The sequence below is a fragment of the Doryrhamphus excisus genome, chromosome 11 (genome assembly GCF_030265055.1).
Source record: "Doryrhamphus excisus isolate RoL2022-K1 chromosome 11, RoL_Dexc_1.0, whole genome shotgun sequence".
Taxonomy (NCBI): domain Eukaryota; kingdom Metazoa; phylum Chordata; class Actinopteri; order Syngnathiformes; family Syngnathidae; genus Doryrhamphus; species Doryrhamphus excisus.
The window spans coordinates 12,793,484-12,810,178 of NC_080476.1; the positions used below are offsets into that span (position 1 = coordinate 12,793,484).

Here is a 16,695-nt window from a genome sequence, read left to right on the forward strand (position 1 = left end):
TGGGTGATGTCAGATGGTTGTTATGTATATTATATATAGTCAGTATCAGTCAGCATTTTTTTTCATGCTAATGTCATGCTTTAACGTATGTACAACATAGTACACATACAGTGGAATACATCACGTACTGCAATTCACACTTTCACGTGTCCAAAAAAGGAGTGGGAAGAATCTTATTTCAAAATATTCCACATGTGAACATATGAAAAGACCTCTGATGATATTTTTGTTTACCTTGTGCCTTGAATGCGTCTGCTAATAGCTTAGCATAGGTGTATGCCCTATTGTTTTGCATATTTGAACGTTCCTAATACATTTCAAAAAATAAAAAAACTACCACAGCACGTGACGTTGCAAAAGAGCTGTCGTAAAAAAATATGCTGGAGGAAGTGACGTCGTCTCGCGCATGCGCAAGAATCATCGCGCTTCCGGTACCGAGAGCAGAGACTCCGCCATGGGCAAGAAAAGAAAGAAGTCCGCCGCCGACGTAGATGACTTTATTAGCCAAAACCGAGCCGTGGCCGACCAAGTAGAGACATACCGAGGCTACTGGGAGAGCGACAAGCATTGGGAGCCGCGGAGGGAGTTCATCCTGCGGAACATGGACCAGTATGAAGCCCAGTTGAACCAGTTGCTTTCTCTGTCGATGGTGTGGGCCAACAACGTCTTCCTCGGCTGCCGGTATGACCCTTGGTTGCGCCTTACCTGTTCCGTACCACCGCGTATCGAATGTGCTTTTCTTAAAGAGCATCGTTAGCTTGCAGGACACATTCCTTTTTTTCTGTGTCTTCCACCTTCCACCATGATATGGATTGACTTCCTCGTCGGTCATCGGCGCCACTGGACCCACTGCCGCCCCCTGTGTTGGAAAGATGAATTGCGTGTGTATGAGGTTCTTTCAACGCTGTCTCCCGTGTGTTTTGTGGCAGGTATAGCACAGAGCTCCTGGAAAAAGTGAAGGGAATGGCTGACGGCATCGAGGTGGAGGATGCTCCCGTTTTCACGATGAGAAATGAGATCGTGGAACAGCAACAGGTACAGCCAGGACCAGGTGCCCGTTCTAGAATCCCTGCTAACGATGACGATGTGTTTCTCCTGGCATTGCAGGGCAGATGACCGCTTCCTCTTGCTTTTGGAACATCCAGTCAACTACCCAGTGCTTTATCATCCGTTGACTGAATTCATTGTTAACGCTGGGTACACTTGCTGTTTTGTGACTTCATTTTGCTTTCTTTAATGCATTTGTTCTTTTTTTAATGAATTGATATGGCTGACAATGTCGTCCTTATTGAAATGATGCCGTTGTTGGAAACCACCTGTATCCATCCAATTCTATCCCGCTTATCGGGGTGTATGCTGGAGCCTATTCCAGCTGTCCATCCTATCCCAGCGCACATATAGACCAACAAGCATTCCCACCCACATTCATACCTATGGATGTAGTTTCTTCTGCTCTCCTCTCACTTTTGGAGCCATGGTCTTCAACCGTTGACCAGCTGATAAACAGCTGGTTTCCCTTGAATTGCTCTTTTCAATAAATGACTTTTTCTAAGTGCTTTTTGTCTCACTCCCCCTTCTTGCTTTCCATATTGTAGCTCTACTTGAAACCTCATGAAGATCCAAATGTGCAAAAGGTCCATTCTAGCTATTTCTATACTGGTCTTAAGATCTGGACCAGAGACGTATGTAGTTCTTTGGACGCCAGCTGTAGGAATGACGTGACGTGGTGACGCTCCGCCAATGTTGTCTCACACAGGCACACTACACTTGGGCACCATCTGGTGGCTCAAATGTGACATGACACCATCTTTGAATGCTAATCTTAATGATTGTTTTTGAAGGTGGGTTGAAATGATCAAATATTGGTTGATAATTAATAGCACATTTATCAACCAGCAAAATGTGTTGTCATAACAGGCTAAGTGCTCCTTGTCCTTCTTTAACGGCAGAGTTAGCTATTTGATTAAAAGGAGCTAAGTTTACTTCATGACCTCTCAATGACCCCAATGTGGCCTGACCCAGAAGATACGGGGAAGGACAGCCACCATTGGCACTGCGGTGGAAACGTTCAGATCAATCAATCGCAACTGGACCGTTCTGTTTGTCTTAGAAGACATTTGGCCTCTGAGGCTTCATCACTAGGGTTAGGCTTAGGGTCTAGTTCATGCTGAAAGACTAGGTGGGACACGCCAGGCAAACTGGATAGGACAGATGTCGTGTAGTTCATGCAAACTGATGGATGAAAATGCATGAGAATGTTGTATATTTTAGTATTTGTGTATATCTAACTTGACATCATGGTGGTTCCCAGTGAGAGCCACAGCTTTCCTAGCCCTGATCCACATAGCGGAGAAGTCATGTTGCTTCCCGCCTGAAAGGATCATATCAAGCGTGAATTCAGTTTGGCCAAAACCTTCCATCTGAAAAATGTGTTTTATTATGTTTATACAGCATATGGTTATAAGTATACACTTTCTTTTTGATACACAAACTGACATATCCCTTCTGTTGATGAGGAGAAATAAATCCTTGCCACGAGTGTTTGTCACAATGCCTTTTCATTGGCTGGGGGGGTGGAAGAAGGGGCATGCTGTCACCTGCAGCCGCTAAAGTGTCATGGGAACCCCTTCACATGCACTCGCTACTCCTGCTCAATTGAAAAGGGAAAAGGAAACAACTCCCAACTCCCGTCTTCCACCTCAGAGCAGGAAGTCTTCCTGAAGAGAAGCCAAGTCAGGCCTCAGCGGCACCGTAGAGACCTGCTGCTGTTTTAGTGTGAAAGACTTATCCAGGGAAGGACAGACAATACCCAATCAAAAGGCCTGTTTTTTGGGGGGGGGTGTCATGAAACTGCTCTTTCCAAAGGAGTGGTGCACGGCAGATGGCAGAACTACGAACAGCATGGATCCAAGCAAACAAGGATATATTACACGTTCTGTTAGCAATAACTTATTTCACATCATGCAATTAAAAAACAAAGTCAAAGGAGGAGAAACAAAAGCCTAAGATTGACCCCCCCCCATCTCTTGTTGCCTCAGCAAGTTAATGTTCGTGTTTTGGAGGGTGGCACTTGAGTCTGCTGATATGCTTGCTGCTCTCCACACGCACGCCAGGGACACACGAGGAAGAGGAGGGTGATGATGGGAGGAGGTTGAGAGAGAGTGAGAGAGAGAGAGTGAGAGAGAGAGAGAACACGACTTCACACGTCCACCCAACTCTGCTCCACGATGGCCGTCACTCGCTTCTCGTACTCCCGCTTGTTCTCCTGGTAGAGCTGCGCCGCCTGGCTGTTGGCGGGGCTGTTGGGGTTGGGCTCGTCCAGCAACGACTGCGTAAAGACGCTGGCTTTAATATGGTGAACATGTCATGTGACTAGAGTACACGCCAAGCCTGGGCTGGAAGCGGAGATAGCCCACCTGGATGGAGGTGAGGATGGACGAGACGTCGTACGTGGGACTCCAGCGATTCTGGAGGATGTCTAAACATATACTTCCATCTGCATACACTGGGGAAAGGGGGGGGGGGGCAAAAGCTGTCATGAGTACTCAACTCTATCTTCATCAACCGTCATCACACACAGCGCTGAGATCTTCCTGATATCTTCTTCTTTGGCATGTTTGAGATGATGAAAGAAACGTCAATATTAGTCCATGACAACTCAAGTCAACACTTGATGAAACCATCCAAAGCTCCATGGCCCTGTGGGAAAACGTCATTGGCCTAAAGCTAAGAAGGGGCCTTGGGCCACCCTTAGCAGCAACAAGTGCAATCCAGCCTTTGGGATCTTTGTTGTTGGAGGCTTTTCCAGCATCGAGGCCTTTTGAAGGTCCTGCCACAGCATCTCAAGAGGATTCGGCTCAGGACAAAGTCTTCATTTTGGTTTGGGATCATGGTTCCGCTGCAGAAGCCAAGTTGCTTTCAGCTTGAGCTCACCCACAGATGGCCCCCCCATTCGTGCTTCCATTGATCACAGCAGACCATCACACTACCACCACCGTCTTTGACTCTTTTTTTTTTCCCTCAAATGGGACCCACACCTTCCAAAAAGTTCCACCAGAGTATTTTCCCAAAGGTCATCAAGATGTTTTACCAGCCTTAATGTTCTTTTTCTTCAGCAGTGCTTTTGGTCTAGGAACTGCTTTTGGCTTACGGTGGAGTCATGAACACTGACCTGGACCCAGGCCGGTGAGGCCTGCGGGCCTTTTGTGACCTCTCGGGTGAGTAATTTAGGTCCCGGGAAGGTTCACCCCTGGTCCATGTTTTGGCCATTTGAGGATAATGGCTCTCACTGTGGTTGGCTGGAGTCCCAAGAAATGGCGCTGATAATCTCACGCTAATAGATCTCCATTCATCTGGACTAAGATATGTTTTAACAATGACTTTTCCACACATGGCCATGGAGCTTTGCATCAAATGTTGACTTGTGTTGTCATGGACTAACGATGACCTGAAACATTGAAGCATGACAAAAAGAAGAAATCAGGAAGGGGGGAACCCTTTCACACCCCTGTACTTCTTCCACGCCACCACACACCCAAGTCAGGAGCCGAGACGATGCATGATATTGGCTCCAGGAGAACAAGACGCAGAAGGATATTTTAGGATATTTGATGGCTGTCATGCCCATGCCAGAGGATCGGGTGGTGCTGTGGCCCCCAAGGCAATAGAAGCCTGATCAGGTTGTCCCGGAAAAGGCACACTAACAAGAAGGCCAATCCAGGGAAAGGGGACTCGTTATTGGTGTCAAAAGACCTCACCAAATGTGGCAAGACTTCTTGTTCGGAATGTCAAATGTCTGGCAATAAGAAATCAATCAATCACACAATGATTTGTCCACGTGTACGTGTCCATCCATGCTTATAGAACCACAGCGTTCCATCGAAGGGCAGGAGCAATGAGCAGGGAAAAAGTCCCCTTATAGAAATATTAATAACGAGCCAGTATGCCCATGTGGCTTGCCATCGTCCTGGTGGCATGCATCATCTTGTCTCCTGACACGCTAGGATGCCAATAAAGCAGCACATCCAGACGCCAGCTTACCATTGGGGTGAAACATTCTGGAGACAAAGCGAACCGTGGGAGGCTTATTGGGGTACTCCTCTGAAAACTCTATCAGCAGCTTAAATGTTCCTGTGGATGAAGACACGTATGACTTTCTACACAAATCCCCCACGGCACCAGAGTGGGCGCTCTGGTCTTCTTTTCTGTTAGCAGCAGCATCAGGACCACAAGGCTGAAGATGAAGCCCCGCATCACCCCTACCAGCTGTGATGGATGCCAGTCAACTACTTACCCGGTTGATTTGCTAGCGCTCTAAGTACACAATACTACATGGGCAACGTACCGTCTTCAAAAGGCGTGCCTACAGGCCTGTGGAGAGGCAGAGGACAGAAGGAGGACAAGATCAACATCACGTTGATGAAATCTAGAAAAGAGAGGCTGGACTGTATGCTAGAGGGATGCATTGCGTAACCCCGGGCTCACATTCAATCCTTTGCAGGCCCGGTCCTGATCCAATCCCACCTCTACAAAGTAGCACACAAAGTAGCAGACAGTTAGTCCCCAGATGGATTCTTTCTGTTTGGACGTCCATCAGAGTCGGAGCTGGTGTGAGCCTACATCAGCGGTTTAGGAAGGGCGCCGTGACGGATTCGGGGTGAGCCGGGGTTAGGCATTATGATTAGTTATTAACACAAAATCACAAGGAAGATCCAAGATGCAACAAACATTCCCATTCCTCCAGGCCATTGCATTCCCAGGGCGTTCAGTCCGGTCCTCTCAGGATGGACCGAATGCCCCGGGAAGACGGCCCACAAATATCAAGGTCTCATCCACAGCCTGACATACTACATCCTGTTCACACGTGTACCGAGCTACACGTCGGTGGGGCGGCGGGGGCGCTCACCCAAAAATAACAGCGTTCCAAAGCATGATGTTGTTCTCTGAAGGTGCGCCGCTCACACCGGTGGGAGGGTCCTCTTGAAGTCTGCAGATGGAGACGACACAAACGTTTAGAAATGTCAGCGGAACACCGGCGACTGCGCCTGATGTTTGGTTGCCATGACAACCACCCACCAAGCCAGGTGAAGAGAAAGTGGGCCAACGTGGCGTCTGGTTGCCCCACTGCAATTATACCACTAATCTCCCTCAGCATGCTGTAAAACCAAACGCCACAGTTGATGGCATTTCTTCAAGGCATCCTGATCATTGTATGTGTATGGAAGGCACCGCCATATTTTTCAGTCTTAAAATGGTCATTATTCAGTTATTGTTTTGTGGCCCCTGGCAGTCAGGGACCTTGGATTTGTCCTGACTTTTCCCCTTTGTACGACACCACTGGCCTATAGCCCCCAATGTATCATCAATCCATGTGATCCGTATCAGCCCTGGATGACTGGTATGGGAATCAGCAGCATAAAACCCTGATGGATGCATCCCTCGCTTGAAACCATAAAATACTTCATGGTTTAAAATACCCTTTTGACCCAAACAGGTTTCTTCCGTATATTTCCTTACATTGAACAAAAATCCTTTCATCAATGACTGCCATTTTATTCCCACTGACAGTTTCCAGTCCACAGAAGTAGTTGTGACTGACACAGTCAGGTGCGTGTTAAGCTTCTTTAGCCACACGAGAAGGTGAGAATATTGGAAAGCGACGCTCGTGTGATGCAGTGCGTTTGTTCAGCGCTGCCAGTCAAACCACAAGACGGGGAACAACAGCTCCTGTGTCAGACCCCTCCATTGTGTGCAGGGCCGTGGTGATCTGGTAGGATTGTGGTAAAGAAGGGGAGGCAACATCACCTCATCTGTTGCCGTTGTTTATGTCAACACCTGAGGACTAGCGTAGAGTTACAGGACACATAATCCGCACTGCCGGACAATGCAACAGCATCTTCGCACAACAAAAGACAGACCCAGGGATGCCATATGTAGCACATTGCAACCACCTGTTATATTCACACAACTTCTCCACTCATTTACTACTCACAACGGAGTGGTGTAATAAATGAAAACGGATGGCGATGGTGTGTAGCTGCTCTACACGAGCCCACAAAGGACATACAAAGGGCCCAAAATCAGCACCACAGCCCCCCTTGAAGAAAAAGTGCACTGTGAGGGGGGAATTTTTCCCATCATCCACAATCCTTACGTGAGACATGAACACACGTCTTTGTCTTTTCTGTGCCTTCTAAAGATATAAAAACAGATAGAAAAGAGGCAGCTAATTCATGCACAGAAATCAAAACACCTCCAAACATGTCCAGCAAGGGTTTCTAGTAACAGGTACAGTCATGCTAACTATGCTATGTCATGCTTTTTAGAGAACGTCCTTCCTGGGTGCAATGATTTCCCATAGCAAAATAGAAAGGAACGCCAGGAACGCCACACCTAGCCTCCAAAGCTAAAAGCTCCAATATGTAGTGGGACCTTTGGCTAGTGGCCTGAGGCATTGGGAGCCGGTGTGTGCTCAAGCTAGTAGCTGGTATCTAGTAGCTGGTCTCTAGTCGCTGGTCTCTAGTCGCTGGTCTCTAGTCGCTGGTCTCTAGTCGCTGGTCTCTAGTCGCTGGTCTCTAGTCGCTGGTCTCTAGTCGCTGGTCTCTAGTCGCTGGTGGCCAGGTGTCAATACACCACTAACATAGTTCTTGGGCGTAACAATGTTCATAACAACAATGTGCTTCATATCAGCTCACATGATGGAGGTGGAGCTTTGATGGAGGCAGAATAGGTGTGTCCCATGACGTGCATTCATTACCTGCCTTTTTTTTAACCCGTTTTTATGTTTTTTGAAGACCAGAAGAAGAGAAAGACCCAGGTCTGTGGATGATGGGTAAGGTTCCAAAACAAAGCCGACGTTAGTTGGAACGATACCGCCACGATGGCTTAGCGTGTGTCGGGTGGACTAGACGAGCCATTCAAGTGGTTTTGGTTGGTTGTCCCCAATCAGCGACAATCTCATCAGCAAACAACATAAGACGCCAGCTAGCCCGAGGACAGACGAGCCCGCTCATGCTAACAGCGGATGCCGTCCAAAGCACATCCCGAACACGGACGTCGTCTTTCAACACTACGGAGGCAACCTGTGTGTTTATTCCCATTCCAAACGACTCTGTGTTGATGAGTATCATCAGCAGTCGCTACACTAAGCTAGCAGCCATTAGCTTCTCGGGCTAACCCTGCTAGCTGCTAGCCACACACACACACACACACACAACAAGGAGGGGGACTGCGGTACCTTTTAAAATCTCTCATAAGTCGTCTCCTCGCCGGGGTGGACATTATTGAAAAGTGTGATTAAAAAATACAAAGGTGAACTAAACCAGCAGCATACAGCGATGGACGTGCGGTACCCAAGAGCGGCGTCGGTTCCGCTTGGAGCCTTTTTTCCTCCTTTAGCTCCCAAAACAACTGGCTAGCTTCGCTACATGTGATGACGTCACCGGCTGACGGAGCTAACCAGCAGAGGCCCTGCCCCTTTAATGACGCGCACATGGCCATGTTTATTACATGATTGCTACATTACTGTGGGCATGTCCGAGGCTACTAGTTTTGCCTTCACCAAATGGAGCGTATCGTCATACATTCAATACAATCGATATGTTTATGCTGCTCAAAGATCCTCTATGACAGGAGTAGCTGTTGTCATCCACAATCTTTATGTGAGACATAAACACAGTCTGTTTCTTCTTCTCTGTTAGATAAAAAGAAGCAGCTAATTAATGCATGTAATGCCACCCACCTATTGGTGGCTCAAAATATTTCTAAAAAAACAGAAAACCTTGGTGGAGCTTTTTGGAGCTCTTTTGCTGGGTGGATTAGGTGTGTCCTGGATTTTTGTATCTTTAGAGGGCACAGAAAAGAGAAAGACGTGTGTTATGTCTCACACGAGGATTGTGGTTGTGCAAAAACTGGTCAGCGATCTTTTATGTGGCAAGAAGGCTGGAGTGTCATTAGGAAGCCATTGAAAAGAAGGTGTGTCATTAGTTTCATTCATTAGCTGCTTTGGAAGAGACGGGAGAGAGAAGGCGTGTGGTCATGTCTGACAGGAGGATTGTGGATGACGGACAGCAGTCCAAGTACATGTTTCCTTGACGTGAGCCAGCACTGATTGTGAAGGCCCTGTGGAGATTACGCTGACACGGCAACACGGAGAAGCTGAAATCAACATCCACATGCAACGACTGGAAGTGCAGCTAAGATACACGCTACAACATGAAGATCATCTTTTCATGGAGCAAACAGGAGAAGTGAAGTTGGTGTCTCAGCCAGCAGGCCCCCGGCTCCGACCACCATTTTCTGTATGGATGTGTTTGTTCTGTCTGACTTCCCGTTGGTGCAGACGCTCTACAGCATGTCCACTTGGATTCCTGTGTGAGTGGGAAAGGTTCCCCTCCTGTGACCTACATTCTCAGCACGGTGAAGGCCTGCTGCTCTATTGATAGCAGTGCTGCTGCCTTCACATGCTAATGGAAATACGCTGCAGCTTTGACTGGGATCTCACTGACGCCCCTCCAGTGTCGTGTGGGTGTATTTATATTTACAACGCAGCCGCCACTTTATTAGGTACATCAACACACCAACGGCACCCGTTCTTCTCATCCATCCATCCCTTTTCCATGCCGCTTATCCTCACTAGGGTACATCCTGGACCGGTGGCCAGCCACTGGCAGGACACGTGTAGACAATGGACCACCACGGGCCACTATGGACCACTACGGACCACTATGGACCACTATGGACCACTTAGAGCAGGGGTGTCCAAACTAGGGCCACATAGTGGAAAATGAAAGGATGCAAGGGTCACTTAGATGGAATGCTAATGTTAATGCTAAGACGTAGTATTATATATTTCAAGAAAAAGCCTGTTCTTTTTTAGTAGTTCTTTTCCTCCTAAATAATATTTGTAAACGTTCTCCTTGTAATATTTTGACTTTATTCTCACATTATAACTTTTTGCCCAACCTAATTTATAACTTCTTTTTCACATTGTTGTTGCAACAACAACATTCAAAACCGAGGCATCCACTCCAAAGTCCAGAACGCTAACCACTACACCACGGCGGGCCACCCTTATTTCTATGCTCTTTTTCCCATTTGTTTTACTTTTATTCCAAATATTTCAACTTTCTTCTTTGCCTACATTTTCTTCTCATTTTATTTTATTCCCATATTACAACTTCTCATTTTCAAACATTATTTTGTTTTCTTTCTCCCATATAATATTGACTTGAAAAACAAATAATTGCTATTTCATAATTCAAATGAAATCACCACTCTTAATATTCGTGACATTACAGTCGTTCTTCTTTAGTTTTCCAACTTTCTTTGTGTATATTGATAAAATATACATGATATATATATATCTCGTGATAAAAATCAGAAAAGTAATCTGAGATTTTGAGAATAAAGTCGTACATTTTTGGCAATAAAAGTGGTAGGTTTATGCTGCAGGCATCGCCAGAGGCGGATATGAGAGGAGGATTTCCGGAAAACGGAAGTGAGATGATGCTAACCCATGCTAGCCTCTCCTGTGTTTGTGCCCACCCGCGAGAGGAACGTTTCCTTCCTTCGTGTTTTCCCTCCCACGATGATGATACCATCAGCCCTCATATCGGCACGTTCGGTGTGACCGAATGATAGCTAGCATGGCAGCAGGAGACAATAAACATCGTCATCTGAAAGCAGGTCGTCTGGACGTGCTGTAATGTCTTGAATGAAACCAGAAACGTGTACGCATGCGTATGACGCGCTGCTAGCCCTCGTAGCCGACATCAGGTGGCGCTCGGGAGCCGAGATGGAGCTAGCTGCCGACTGTTGTCATGGTTTCAGGTTTCCTGCCTCCTAATTGGCTGAGAACGAGAGGAGGGATGGGGAGGTTATTTCTTCCTCCGTTCCTTTTTGTTTGGCAAACACCGGTAGCTTAGTCGACGTTGCCATCACGTGACCTTCCTTCTGCTACCTTGCTAAGAAGATCAATAATAAATGCTCGTCCTCTCACAGCGGATTATGATCTGAACTTCTACCCAAATTAGCTCCTGCGACAGCAATGAAATCTCAGCAGCTTGATGGCGGCCATAAGAGGAATGATGTCACACGGCGTCACACCCAATCAACGTCTTCCATTACAACGATCAACGTCACGTGGATGGGCGGGGGTTCCCAAAAAACAACAGCAAAAGGGGAAAATAAACATTTTATTGTATCACAATATGGTCATTTTATGAGGATCGATAGTGGCATGACGTTGAAATATTAAAGACAAAGATGTGATTTTTAAAAAGAACAATAAACAAAATACAATACAAAACAAAATGGTCCCCCTTTGGCACTTTGGATCCCCCTGGCCTGGCCTGGCGTCTAGTCCAGGAGAAACAGCTAAGCACATGATGACGTAGACCACAACAGGTGTGTTGGAGTGTTTTCCACTCCCTGCTGGCAAACAGGTGACATCATTGGCGCATCACAAGCGCACATGACGATGCTCTGTCATGGCGTGGATTGCTCCACTTCTAGCAGCACATCAGACGAAAACATGCGGCGACAAGTTCGACACAATCAAAGCACACCGGAAAATAAATCCCTCTATTTCCTGGTCTCTCTTATCTCATTCTAATCACAAATACACATTCGCTGATGTTATGAATGCCGTTTGGCGCTTTATTAACATCAACGTCTAGAAGTAAACACGGATGCATGCAAAGCAAAGCGGATTGTGGTGCTTTTATTTTGATGGTCTAAGGCGGAAGCGCGTTGTTTTGCGACTGAGACACGGAGCTAGGAGACATTCCCGGTCAGGGTGGATCACCAGCTGACGTCTCCCCCCCCTTGCTTTCAGTTCAGCCGTCATCCTCGCCTCCTGCAGCCGGGGGGAGAAGACCAGCGGTCGCCACAAAAACAGGAAACTTGACACCCGCTGTCGCATTTTGGCTCAGCCGCTGGGAAAGACTTGCACCCCCTCTGGTCCCCGCTCCACACCAACACGCAGCGATGGACGAAAAGGCGTTTACGAAGGAACTGGATCAATGGATCGAACAGCTCAACGAGTGTAAACAGCTGACGGAGGGACAAGTGAAGAATCTGTGTGAAAAGGTGAATGTTTTCTTTTGAAATCACCCCCCCCCCTGCCCTCACGGTGAGCACGCTATGGACGTCTTGTCTTCCACAAATTCTTAAAATGGCGTCTGCGCTTTTTATTTCACTGTGGACTTCCCGGCCGATAGCCGGAACCTACGCGGCGTTTAGATTTCAGATGCTGACATGGTTGGAAGGTTTGTGGTTGATGACAACATGGGGGCCGCCATAGAGACCCCTGCCTGGACCTGTGGCGCCGCCTGAAACTCTTAACTCTAGGTTCTAGTTCTGGTGTTGTCTTAGTTGTTTTGGCACGTCTTGTGTCAGGAAATCAATATAATCATCGTCGATTTGCCACAAGATGAGCTTTAGGTGAAACTTCACTGTCAAGAGTTGTTTCAATGATCATGGCAGCTAATTATGCTAGTCAGCGACATGACCCTTCCCGTCACTCATTGTCTTCTGATTGGCTTAGAGATGCGTGACGTCACCCGACGCCGAGCCCTTTTGGCTGTTGGTGTTTACCACACGCGCCAAAATTCAGTGCTGCCTTGGTTAACGTCATTGATCTGCAAACCAAAGCAAGTTCCCATAGAAGCTAATGTCAATCCGATTCCTTTGTTCCAGACAAACCAAATTAACATGTTTGATCAGCAAACATTAACACCACTTTGGTTTTCTTGCTATTGCTGTGTGTGTGTTTACATGGCAATCAATGCTAATTGACCAATAGCATGATTGTTATTTCAAGTTAAGACCTTCATCTCTGGATGTTAGGGATGCTAGCGCTCATCCAGGACTGAAGTCAGCCCATACGGACCACATGGATAACGATACAGGTTTCAATGTATTTATGATGAGCGCCATGGGCCGGGGGTGCCCTATAAAGGGGCAAAGGCAGGACAATTCTAACATCCCTTGACTGCCAGGGGCACAAAAATTAATAAAGGGGGAGAAAAGTGGGACTCTGAATCCCTGGCTGCACCCCTCTACTGGCCGCATTTTATGAAGAAAGGCAGCATAAAATCACCTTCATTTTGACCAAAAGCTGTGGATATTATCAATATTTTGAGAAGAAAATTAGCAGAGATTATTTCAGAAGAATATAAAAAAACAAAATGGGTAAAAAGAGCAGAGTTGATGCTAATAAGAGGTGTTTTCTTAGCTACGTGACAAAGCTGAGATGTGCTGATGCTAATAAGGAGCCAGTGGCAGGGAGGAAGAGGAGGCGGGGGCGGGGCTGGTGTGTTCATGGTTCAGCTAACAACAAAGTCCGATTGTGAGTTGCAGTGCGGCTTTGACCTTTGAAACACGGGCTTGTTGCTGAGGCAGGAAGTCGATGTTACGGCGGCTGTTAAGTCATGAATATGCGAGCTGCCGGGAGCTCGTGTGTTTGAGTACGTTGAACAAGTCAGCCATCGCTGACGTATGTGAGGGGCAGCCCACGAGGCCCCGATGTTCACGCCGTAGATTGCGGTGATCTTTCTGCTCTGTCGTCGGAATGCTTGCTGCTCCCAAGTGGCTTGCTAAGGAGAGTTAGCATGTTTAGCTGCACTTGCATCCTCTTTAATGCAGCACCAGGAGCAGCGCCACAGCCTGGATGGCTTTGACTCCTGGATGCACCCACGCCACATCCTCCCTGCTGTAAAAATAGTTTGAGGGCACCATGGATTGTGCGCTGCTGCATCAGTACCGCTCGCTATCCAGGCCTTTGGAGAGCGTGAGTCAGGGTAGCAATTGTGAATCAGAGCGCCGGCATCCGCGTCTGTTTTGGGACTCACGGAGGAGGACAGGAAATAGATGCGCATCTTGTTTTCTCTCAGCCCTGCAGCAACGTCCTGCCACGCTCCCCGCTTTGATGCACATGAGTGACAGGCACGCTGGCTTTTCACCCGCTCCTTTGCTGCTGAGTCTTGTTTTGGTTCTGGTCAGAACCCCGATTCCATTCTTACACAAGTCTTAGTCATGGCAAGGCCGTCTTCACCGCAAAACAGCCATCCATCCATTTCCTGCTGCTTATCCTTCACTAGGTTGAACGTGTTCTGACTTGCCACTAAAGTGTGTGTGCGTGTCTGTGTGTGTGTGTGTGTAGGCCAAGGAGATCCTGACCAAGGAGTCAAACGTCCAGGAGGTGCGGTGTCCCGTGACGGTGTGCGGCGACGTCCACGGCCAGTTCCACGACCTCATGGAGCTGTTCAAGATTGGCGGAAAATCCCCCGACACCAACTACCTGTTCATGGGCGACTACGTGGACAGGGGGTACTACTCGGTGGAAACCGTCACTCTGCTGGTGGCGCTGAAGGTGAGCGGCGTCACGCTGAGGTTTCGCTTCTGCTGTCGCTCACACTCGTGCGTCTGGCCGCCCCCCCCAGGTACGTTTCCGCGAGCGCATCACCATCCTGCGAGGGAATCACGAGAGCAGACAGATCACACAAGTCTACGGCTTCTACGACGAGTGCCTGAGGAAGTACGGCAACGCCAACGTGTGGAAGTACTTCACGGACTTGTTCGATTACCTCCCCCTCACCGCCTTGGTCGACTCTCAGGTGGGCGACGCCACCGCCGGCTTTGCTTTTCTTTTGGATGGAGTGAGCAAATGTAAATAGTCCAACCTTGATTCTAGATTTTCTGTCTCCATGGCGGCCTGTCGCCGTCCATCGACACCTTGGACCACATCAGGGCGCTGGATCGCTTACAGGAAGTGCCTCATGAGGTGAGACGCCGGCTGCCGGTGAGATGAAAGGATGCTGTTATTGGACAAAAACGGAACCTGTGGTCCCCGCGCAGGGCCCCATGTGCGACCTGCTGTGGTCGGACCCTGACGACCGCGGCGGCTGGGGCATCTCCCCTCGGGGGGCCGGCTACACCTTTGGCCAGGACATCTCGGAGACGTTCAATCACGCCAACCGCCTCACGCTGGTGTCCCGTGCCCACCAGCTGGTCATGGAGGTGAGGCACCACACCGACGTCCCAACGCCGCATTGCACTTAAACACAACTTGATGGGTCCAGCCACGACGAGTCACGTGCGCAACCATGCCCCCTGGTGGCGGGGACTAGGGGCGCTCAGGCTATCTGTGCTGGGTGCTATGGGCTAAGGGAGGACTTTATATGAAAAGGGGGGACTTATGTGACCTTTGGCCTTTGGCAAAGGTAAATTGGTAAATATCTGAGAAGAAAAGTGTCAAATACTCTATGGTAGGAATGTTGGAACAGGCAGCGATTCTAAGATGGTGCCAGTAAACACACATGCTAATGTTAGCATAGCAGTATTGGGGTGGGCTCATCCATCTTACCGTGATGCTTCCTGTCCTCGGCAGGGTTACAACTGGTGCCACGAGAGGAACGTGGTGACGATATTCAGCGCTCCCAACTACTGCTACCGCTGCGGCAACCAGGCGGCCATCATGGAGCTCGACGACACCCTCAAATACTCCTTGTACGTTTGCCGGCAATCCCGCCCGCTTTTGTGCCCCATCACCGCGCCTGACCACCCTTTCATTTCCTTTCTCCTCGTCCCAGCTTGCAGTTCGACCCGGCGCCTCGCAGAGGGGAGCCCCATGTCACCCGCCGCACCCCAGACTACTTCCTGTAACCTGCCACCTTTCTCTGAACAGCCTGTGGGGTGCCGCTATTGGCAGGATACGGAAGACGAGCGTGTCAGCCTTGAGTGGGACGGGGCTACGCAGCAGCAAAAACATTGTACATTCACACAAAGACCTATTTATGCATTTAGCAACTAAAGAACTAGTATGCTGTGTGTGTGTGCATGTGTGTGTGTGTGCGTGCGTGTGGACGGACCAAACAGTATGTGCCATCATCACCACAACATGAATTGCCAAGGTCTTGTAGTAAATGTCACACTAAATCAATACTTCTCAATAGTGGGGCAGGCCCCCCTTGGGGGGCGCGAGAGGCTTTCATTTCAACGCAGACCTACCAACATGTACACATTTCTAGTACTCAACATGCAATTTGGCTCTTGAATATGCTTGTGTGCTCTCCATTTTGTTGCGTTTCCTGGTTTCATTTTGAAGTTCAGTCTGTACAGTACAGATAAAGGAATAAATATTATCACTTATTCTAATATTTCTAATCAGGGGTGGGAGAGGGGCGGGAAATGACGGAAGATAATTGAGAAGCACTGCACTACATGAAGCAAGTCAGCTCCGTTATTGGAAACATATATACATAGGCGATAGGATGATCTGTTTGCACTTTTGTAAATGTAAAGAAATGTAACATATGATTGCCAGATGAAGAGAACAGGAACATTTTTTTCTTTTTAATATATCAAAGTCCCAAATGAAGACGACGACGATGGTGGTGTGTGTGTGTGTGTGAGGGGTGGGGAGTGAAGACATGATGATGAAGCGTTCATCCCCATGACACAAGCCTGCCTGTATTCATCATCCAAAGATTGGAAGTAATAAAGATAAAGGTGGCTCCCTCATGACAAGACTGCTTTCATGTGACTACATAAAACTCAATAACATGGCTTTGACTTGTAGCCAGCTGCCGTCAAGCTCCAAAGTCCTTTTGGACTCCAGGGTTACATTTGGATGACAGCAGCTGTGAGGCTTGGAGACGCTCCCAACAATATATAGTAGAGTATATTTATACA

At 48.1% G+C, this 16,695-nt stretch overlaps 3 protein-coding genes across 3 annotated transcripts; 2 read left to right on the forward strand and 1 right to left on the reverse strand.

The window, feature by feature from the left end:
- Nucleotides 1-391: 391 nt before the first annotated feature.
- cdkn2aipnl (CDKN2A interacting protein N-terminal like) lies at nt 392-1,556 on the forward strand. Its single transcript, XM_058087985.1, has 3 exons — nt 392-681; nt 930-1,035; nt 1,108-1,556. Exons 1-3 carry the CDS (start codon nt 407-409, stop codon nt 1,114-1,116), a joined length of 390 nt encoding a protein of 129 aa, XP_057943968.1. The 5' UTR covers nt 392-406; the 3' UTR covers nt 1,117-1,556.
- Nucleotides 1,557-2,399: 843 nt separating this feature from the next.
- ube2b (ubiquitin-conjugating enzyme E2B (RAD6 homolog)) lies at nt 2,400-8,448 on the reverse strand. The gene is made up of 6 exons (XM_058087984.1): nt 8,237-8,448; nt 5,906-5,986; nt 5,345-5,370; nt 5,041-5,130; nt 3,417-3,505; nt 2,400-3,328 (listed from the first exon to the last, which is right to left on the reverse strand). The coding sequence occupies exons 1-6, from the start codon at nt 8,278-8,280 to the stop codon at nt 3,200-3,202; spliced, it is 459 nt and encodes a 152-aa protein (XP_057943967.1). The 5' UTR covers nt 8,281-8,448; the 3' UTR covers nt 2,400-3,199.
- Nucleotides 8,449-11,760: 3,312 nt separating this feature from the next.
- ppp2cab (protein phosphatase 2 catalytic subunit alpha b) lies at nt 11,761-16,524 on the forward strand. Its single transcript, XM_058086999.1, has 7 exons — nt 11,761-12,090; nt 14,165-14,374; nt 14,445-14,618; nt 14,696-14,785; nt 14,860-15,021; nt 15,392-15,510; nt 15,594-16,524. The coding sequence occupies exons 1-7, from the start codon at nt 11,989-11,991 to the stop codon at nt 15,664-15,666; spliced, it is 930 nt and encodes a 309-aa protein (XP_057942982.1). The 5' UTR covers nt 11,761-11,988; the 3' UTR covers nt 15,667-16,524.
- Nucleotides 16,525-16,695: the final 171 nt, after the last annotated feature.